At 29.6% G+C, this 9,121-nt stretch overlaps 1 protein-coding gene across 7 annotated transcripts in view; it reads right to left on the bottom strand.

The window, feature by feature from the left end:
- The window catches only part of LOC106687760 (serine/threonine-protein phosphatase 2A 56 kDa regulatory subunit gamma isoform), a 68,951-nt gene that overhangs the window by 12,472 nt on the left and 47,358 nt on the right, over window positions 1–9,121 (bottom strand). Inside the window, exon 4 of one of the 7 annotated variants that reach the window (XM_014431824.2) lies at window positions 2,975–4,359. The exons of 5 other annotated variants lie outside the window; for them this stretch is intronic. In XM_014431824.2, coding sequence (XP_014287310.1) covers window positions 4,282–4,359 — 78 coding nt within the window. In that variant the 3' untranslated portion in view covers window positions 2,975–4,281. Of the gene's footprint in view, window positions 1–2,974; window positions 4,360–4,572; window positions 5,759–9,121 lie in introns of those variants that run through there. One more of the 7 variants, XM_067044741.1, reaches the window with a different exon arrangement.

The following is a 9,121-nucleotide window of genomic DNA, read 5'->3' on the forward strand; positions in this document are numbered from 1 at the left end:
AACATATCCACCTGACATTTATTTCATTTACTAAATAATCTATATTAGGTACTAATTTCCACTATATATAAAAATAATTAAAAATATAATTATGGCTGTTTATTTATTTTAAAATGCTTATTAAATAATTTAATTATTTTTTTTTTTAAGGAGTGTGGATTTAAAAAATGTAATCATCCTTCATTGGATTTTCGCACATTTTATTTAAGATCCTGGATTATGAATTTATTATTATATACTTTGGCAGAATTCTTCGGTAAAGGTATGGTTTATTAGGTTTTCAAGGATTCTATTTTCGAATTTACTGTACTATTAATAACCACGCATGCACATTTCAATTTATTATTACTTTTGAAGTTACCTATGAGATGTGGAACATTTATCAGGTTTTCAGATGTTCTGATTCTATTTTTTGAATTGGATTTTCGATCATGTATGTGGGCGGGTTTCTGTTTATTTGTTTATTTATGTGGGGTCCTAATTCTGTTGTTAGAATCAGATTTTTTTAAAGCGCATGTACATATTTAATTATTGTTATTTTTGTAGTGTTCAATGTGGGGATCGTTTATTGGGTTTTTGGGAATCTTGATTTGTATAACTAGATTTTCGATTGCGCAGGCACATTTCATTTTGGTGTTACTTTTGGAGTTTTGTTCGACAAAAGAATCGTTTACTGTGTGCTGGGAGATCCTGATTTTGTTTTTGATTCAGATTTTTAATGGCAAATGATTGATTAGAATTTGTTACTTTTATAATTTTCTTGAACTTAGGGATCATTTATTGGGGTTTCGGGTGTCCTGGTTCTATTTTTTAGATTCAATATTCGATCCCATATGTACGTATCAATTTTTGTTACTTTTGTAGTTTCAATAGACATAGGAATCATTTCGGGTTATCAGGTGTCTTGATTTTATTTTTGGAACTTGATTTTCTATCGGGTATGCAAGTTCAATTTTCATAGCACAGATATATATTTATGAAGACATTATATGTCTAGATAATTAAATTAAAAAGTTTCAGACAAAAATTCTAGAACAAAGGTTGAATTTATAGGTCATATAGTACTGTTTATATTAATTTTTATCATTTACAACCTACATTAGTGATATTTACGTATACTTTAATTTCTCCTATCTTTTTTATTTAAAATAAAAATAGAGTAAATTGAATGTAATAGCAAAAAAAATTGAAAAGAACAAAACAAGCATGTGCACACCGACGTTTGTTGCTTCCTTTGTTTACTAAGAATTTGTCCAATTCTTTGTTTTGCGGCAAGTGGTAAACGTGTAGATACAGCATAACAAAATATATAATAATAAATTCCAAAATAGTTCTTTCAGAACCTTATAATTCATCAAAGTCCTGAGAGAAAAAGAATGTTGACTGTAATAGTTTTTTTTTTTAATTATTTATTTAATGTAATTTACAACTGTACAAAATAATACAATAGGTAAATATGTTGTATGTTTCATATACACTTGAAAATCTTGGTAAGGAACCATCCATTGGTGGTACTTCAAACATTAATTTAAATTAGAAGGTCCCATGGCCAACTTTTCAGACGCCTTGGAGGATTATCAAGGATTGTTAAGGATGAAAGATTAAGAATTAATGGGTTAGGATGGTTAAGGAGTTTGGAATGAAAAGACGCATATCTGTTTTGGGTCAAATCTGCAACGAATGGGATGTTAAGGTCTTTGTGAATGAGTTTATTTGTGACGTAATAAGGAGCATCAAGGAGACTGTAATAGTAATTCCTTAAGTGCAGGCTCATCAAAAAAAAAAAAAAAAAAACTAACTTGAGAAACCCTTAAAACTTAATAAATGATTCCTATGTAGATAATAAATCCAAAAGTAACAATAAATCAAAATGGCCATTTGCGGCACATATACTATACTAATTTGGAAATACGGTTCTCAAACACCTAAAAATGATCTCCATATTAAAGAAAACTACAAGAGTAACAATTTTGAACTTTGCATGCTCCATAAAAAATTTGATTAAAAAGAAAAGGAATCAGGACCCCCAAAAACCAGATAAACGGTCCCAATATCGAAGAAAACTAACAATTAACCAACAACTAACAGAAATGCGCAAGCGCAATCTAAAATCCGTTTTGAAAAATAAATGCAGGGCTCACGAAAACCCAATAAACGATTCCCTAGTAAAAAAAAAAAAAAAAATGCAAAAATAATAATTAGAAATGCGCATGCACAGTGAAAAAGCGGATTCTAAAAACGGAATATTGCACCATTTCGAAGAAAACAGCAAAAGTAAAAGTAAATTGAAACCCACATAGATGATTGAAAATCCAATTCAAAAAATAGAATCAGAACACCTGGAAACCTAACAAATGTTCCCCGTCTCATAGATAACTCCAAAAGTTCAATTAATCTATTATCTAAATCTAAATGTTACAACTAAACTATATAATAAGTAATTCATAATGCAAAATCTTAAGTAAAATTTCTATATTAACAACTGCGAAAATCCAATGATTAATTTTTTTAAATCCACACCACCCCCTTCTCCCTCCCAAAAATATAAAAATACAATTATTCAATAGGCATTTAAATATAAATTAACGACTATAATATTATTTTTATTCAATGTATATCTAGTGGAAATTAGTACATAATATAGATTATCTAATAAAGGAAATAAATGTCAGATGAAGACGGTAAAATTATTTGTAGTCATTATTTAATTTAATAAAATTATGTTCAATTCATAAAAGAAATAAAACATAATTTTTAGGAAATTATTCAAGTCCAGTTGGATTACAATTAAAATGGTAAAAGTTACAATTGAACTGGAAAGGTTTACATTTGAAATGGAAAGTTTCAATTGAAATGGAAAAAGTTTTAATTGAAATGGAAATAGTTATAATTGATTTGGAAAAAAGTTAAATGAGACTTGAAAAAGGTTTCAATTGATTAGGAAATGCTAAAATAAACTAATGATTATGTTGAAGTAACAGTTTACTTAATAAGTAGTAAGCTTGCCCCACTGGAAAAATATTCTTTCAGTTTAACAGTTAATCATTAAAACTCATCTATCCGTAAACTTATACTTTAACTATATGCAACATTGACACCAGTTTTTCTAAGCATTCAAGCACCCACAATAGTCCTGTGCCTGTGGATATACTCAGAAAAATCAGCAGATCTACATCCATAGCCATTAGTCCTCCAGATTGGAAGAACAGTGCACGTGTGCTCTTACGTGAACACAGCAAACTATGACAGTCCCCACACTAAGAACAAAGGTTACTAATACGACACACCCTAGGTAGTTCTTGGAGGGAGAGATAAGGCTCCTCGCTCTAAGGAGGCAGATCTTCTATTTCAATGAAGGTAGCAGGGCAATCTCCTACTCCTTAAGCAAATCCTATCACTAGAGACCCCATTTTTGTGCTATTACATATTTTATTTCTTAACTGGCAGGTGGCAAAACTATATCTCACAAAACAATATCCCAAAAATCACATAAAATTGTTGGGAGAAAATGTCTATGCTTTTTTCCTGAACACAACCTTTTTGAACTTTTGTTGCCTGGACTATTTTTAGAGAGTGCTCTAGCGATGTCTTAGGTTAGCCAAAAATTAAATGTTTTATAAACATTTTTAGGAAATATTGTTTACTTTATTTTTATATAGATCATTCATCTTTGAAAAATGTTTAGTTTGCTAGATTCAATTTCCTAGCAAAAAACTAAAAAAGCTAGCTAGGTTACAAACCTGAACTTTGGATTCACTACCTTAAAAGACATGGAATCATTGAGGAAAACACTTCTATGATTTTTTTTCTTTGGAATATTATTTATTGATTGGACCAAAGGGTTCTGACAGAATCATAGAACACAAGACTTCCTTCATTGATTTGCCTTTCATTTAAAAAACAAAACAAAAAACACAGGTTTGATATGAAGTAAAAATATGTTTCCATTGGTGTTCTTGGGGGTAGACAAAATAGACCAAAAGGCCCATTTACTGGTCTTAGTTCCTTCACCTTATCAGTATCAGTACCAGTAGAAAATAAGGTAATTATAAATAATACTACTAAATTGAAATGTAAATAGCACAGAGTTGGGCATTAGTCCGTTCAAAATTTATTTGGCTTACAAAAAGACAAAATTTTTATTCAAATTTATTATTCATAAATTTTTGACACGACTAAAATCTCATTCAAATAAAAATTCAACTACTGGATAAAAAATTAGTTGGATAACAATTTATTTTAACAAAAGGATTCTAATGGAATTTTATAAGAATAAAAAAATTATATTTTATTTTTAAAAATTTGGGTATCAATCTTGAAGTTAATGTTGTTTTGTTGACCGTTTATTGTTAGGATAACCTGCAAAAAATGACATGAAATAATTTGTAATAATAATAATTTATATTTGGATCAAAATTATGCGTGTTAATAATAATTCATTTAATTAATTAAAGATTCCATAATATTTCAAATATATTGACATTGTTGATAATGAATATAAAAAAAGTTATATTTTTTGTTAACTTTTAGCTAAAATACATGTTTGAACATATAACTGAAAATAACACTATAAATAAAAAGAAATAACACCAAGATAGAGTCAAGAAGACAATCATACACTCAATAAAAAGCTAATACAACTCGATAAAACTTCTTAAGAGTGATAAATGTGGTATGAGGTGGATAAAAGGCCATTCAGGAGTGACTTTAGCCGAACCTAGCACCAAATGTGAAATAAAATCATGTAAAGGTAGAGCTCCCTTCACTTGTATCAAAGCTGATATTAGGTATTATAAAGAAAGTGGAGTGCATTAGAGAAATGATCACCCACTTTACCTAGCCTACATCTACTTAAATAATTATTACTATTACAATAAAAAACTATTCACACATGCACAACACATGTTTCACATATAACATGCTTCAATACACTACATGATCAACTTTGTACACCGGACAGACAAATTCACTTAAAAAAGTACTTTATGAAAACAAACACATAAATATATATAATATATGTTCCAATAAATTGAATAAGAAGTATTATGGTATGTAACAAAGAAAGGAAAACAAATTGATAAAGTAAAATATGTCTATATTCAAGATTTATAGTGATGGTATAATAAAATTGTAACATATATTAGTTTTTTTTGTAATCAAATATGTGAAAAGATTGATACAGCCCCCAGTAACCCAATTCATTGGAGCAGCACCATTCAATAGTGTTTCCCTTTAAACATGGTCTTAATGTTTTAAATGTCATTTGAATAAAAACTAAAAAAGAACTTTGGATTTTCGGATAAAAATTCCTTTAAACTTTAATAATCCAATTAGATTAATTAAAATGAATTCAAATTCATTATTTAACATTCAGGACAAAAGCGAAAACCTGCATGCATCACTCCAATGTTTCTTTTTCTTTTTTTGTAACAGTTCATTTTACTATATTTTATTGTATTTTTTTCCTATTTATTAGAAGTTTACTTATGTGAACTCAAGCAGTTAATATCTTTGCCATTTTCTAATAATCAATGAAAACATTTAGGTTTAATCCTTAATCACTTGCCAGTTATCATACAGATACCAACCAACTCTAACCAGAGTGGGAAGTTCCATTCCATGGGACTACCACAAAATAAAACCCGCTCAGGGCGGATTAAACCAGCATCAATTCTGACTTGAGATTGTTAAGGTGATGATGCCTCAATATCCGATAGTAATTGACATGGAACCAACTAGATTACCAACCAGCACAACTCTGAAAAATTCATCAAAATTTGATAAATGGTTCCATAAATTATGCTCTAACAAAAATGTGGCCACAGACAGAACAACAGACATGGAACCAAATTTGTAACTTGATTTGATTGTGAACTGATGCGTTGTCAAGTTGATGTCAACATACAATTTTTGATTGTGATGATTTACATTTTTTTAAATTCCTCGATGAATACAAAGTTTGCCTACCTTTGGTAATGAGAAGCAAAATTAAGAAATATTTAAAACGAAATTGATGACTCTTCTTAGATAGAAAAGTAAAACAAATGTCTACAGATCAAATGGAGGAATGGTTGGTAAAAAAAGAGCACATTTTAAGGTATTTTCATTGGGCAATATAGTGGGGGTCCTACTACGAAGGGGGTATTATATATTTTGAAGCCTAAAAACATGTCTTTAAGCCTTATTTTAATAGAATTGAAGGCTCTTACTTTTCCCCTTTTCCCATATTAATTTTCAATAACACAAAGTGTCCCACTATACATATTCACTCCCCCCCCCCAATCACTACTATTTTTGAAAATTTGATTTGATTTTCACCAGGTTCATGTTATAACAATGACATGTAGTATATATCTTTTTGAGGTACTCATAATTTTTTAACTTTCCAGCAAAATTTAATTTCCTGTAAAAATCTGCATTTCTGTATAAATCATAACTGAGGCATCATCATCACAGCAGCAATTTCAATTTCCTCCACCGGGTTGAGGAAACTAATTATGATGAAGGATTGATATAGGGAATTGAATTCTAAAACAATTTTTGTTCTTTAGGTTTGTTCAATTTTCCATACTGTTTTTACACAAATAGGTAATAACCATCCAAAATTGTGAGGAGCTTTTGGCAACTTAAGCCTTCAGGATGCATAGGATCAAGTCCTGACAATGAATTAGGCTTTATTTTACTATCAAAATCATTTTTCAAAAATGTCCTCATGCCATCTCTGATTGCATACATAGATTCAGTGGCATACACGGATAGCAAGAATAGTTGTCATGATTTAAAAACAGGTATTTAAACTTTATTTGGCTAAATATTACATTCTATACATTATATAATGCTTATTTAAATTAAAAGAAAAGAAAATACCGAAAACATTTGTGTTTTAAGTGGCTTTCTAGGGAAACCCCTGTGGTCAAAGTGCTAAGACCAGGCAAAAATCAAACAAAAATTCCCAAAATTGCAATGGTTGGGTAGGTTAACAATTATAAAGGGATACCCTGTATATTAGGTGACATTCACATCATTTTATTCAATGGGTAAAAGGAGGGCAAAGATAAAGGAAAATAGAAAGTCAGAAGAAGGTAATAATAGGCTTGTTGGAGTTTATAAAACCATAACAGATCAATCTTTTAATAACTCCCTGCATGTACAGTTGCATTATTTTGACTTGGACCTTATAAGCAAGCCTCCATAGACAAGTCCCAAATGGTTCCACAAACAAACTCGGTTAGATGAAATAGTTCCATAAGATTCATCCCATCTCTAATTGTAGGTAATCACAAAACTATCTACAATCAACGATAATGACACCAATAAACTAAAAAAGAGATAAATAAATGAAGACTTTTCTTGGCTCGTCACAACCACTACCACTTTCTTTGTTATTCAAACAAATATACTTTTTTTTTTTTTTTTTAGTATACTTCCCCTGGTCCAGGAATATTGAACTTATTATTATTGGATATGTTCTACCAAATGAGTTTACATGCATTTTAGAGAGAGCTGTAAGTACAATCTAGAGGTTGAGGGAGTAGAAGTAGTTCAACAGGTAGGTCTGTTAGGGAAAGCTGACAAAAAGTTGGGGTTAAATTCTCCGGAGATGATATTAGAATAGGAAGGGATTAGCTTGTGAATGGTAGTCTCAAATATTTCATCAAAGGGAACTCTAGGAGGAAGATAGATGTCAATAAAGAGTAAGGAAGATGAGATAGTAGAAATTTCGATGAAAAATTATTCAAGGTGAGGGGAATTGGATGGGGGGTAAGGAAAGGAGGATTTTGAATTTAAGGCTATTGTGTAAGGAGGCCAAAACCATCATGGTTTGGTATACTTAGAATTCATTAATATGGGCTAGGAGTGACTGCATTGACATGACGTCATGTCAATGTACAGTCACTCTTTAGATAATAGTCATGGAAAAAGAATAAACTGTACAGTGAACCGATAGGCTGGGCTAAAAAGAATGAGGTTATTATAATGAATATAATAGAGATGCACACTAAAGCCAATAAAAATAATTGTACCATTATTAAATAGAGAATGAAAACAACAAATCAAGAGTAGAGACAAAATAATATTGTTAACAACAGAGCAATAGTAAAGTAATACAATACAGGGATGTAAAAAACAAAACTATAACTCTTGAAACAGAATAAGGTTACAAAATAATACTGAATGAAAATAAAATAAAGAAATATCTGGTAAATGTACAAAAAAAACAAGATATACAAAGGGATAAACTAAAAAATATGTAAATACGTGAGAAATAAAAATATAAGTATCTAAATAGAATAGAAATAAAAAAAAATAATACTTTATAACAGAAAAAAGATAAATAAAAAAAATAACTAATAAATTAAAATAACAGGAGGAAAGAAATTAAATAAGATAGTAACTATGATTAAATGATATGATACGTATAAGCCCTTATAGCACTTGTGCTTGAAAAAAGCCCGGGTGGGACCGGGATTCAATCTGACAACCTGTGGGTTGGTAGACTGGCACGTTACCACGCTGCTACCGCAGTGGTAGAATGTTATTTTTAGCAATAATTTTTTTCAAAAGTAAAACAATATTATGAAAATTGTCATTTAAATGATCCATTTCAGTATTGAAAGATCTGCTAAACATCTTCACACAAAACAGTACAGAGTAAAAATATGGAAGAAAAAAATATCTTGATTGGAGAAGTTTGTCGGGGGGTGCGGTCAGCAAATAACAACATAAATAAAGAAAACAATATTTATTTATTTTATGCTGACGTTTCTACCAGAGTTTCAGGTCTTAATCAGGGCTATAGAACAAAAGAGATAACAACAACATTTAGAGAAACATAAAATTGAAAAGGAATAGTAAACAAACAAATTTGGAATTATACAAAATATTGAATTGAATCATAAATGATAAAAAATTGATAACTGATAATTGGTATAAATACAGAATAGTAAAAAAATTGATTGATAATCGTGGAATTAGATGTTAGTAGATTGAAAACAGTGAAAGATGAAATATTATATCATGTAGGTAAGATGATATGTATAATATAAGATATGCAAGTAGTGTCTAAAAAACTGAAAAAAACAAGTATTGAATCTACAAATTGAACAATATGACAGAAAAT

The sequence above is a fragment of the Halyomorpha halys genome, unplaced genomic scaffold (assembly GCF_000696795.3).
Source record: "Halyomorpha halys isolate HHAL.00 unplaced genomic scaffold, Hhal_1.1 Scaffold40.1, whole genome shotgun sequence".
NCBI classification, from domain to species: domain Eukaryota; kingdom Metazoa; phylum Arthropoda; class Insecta; order Hemiptera; family Pentatomidae; genus Halyomorpha; species Halyomorpha halys.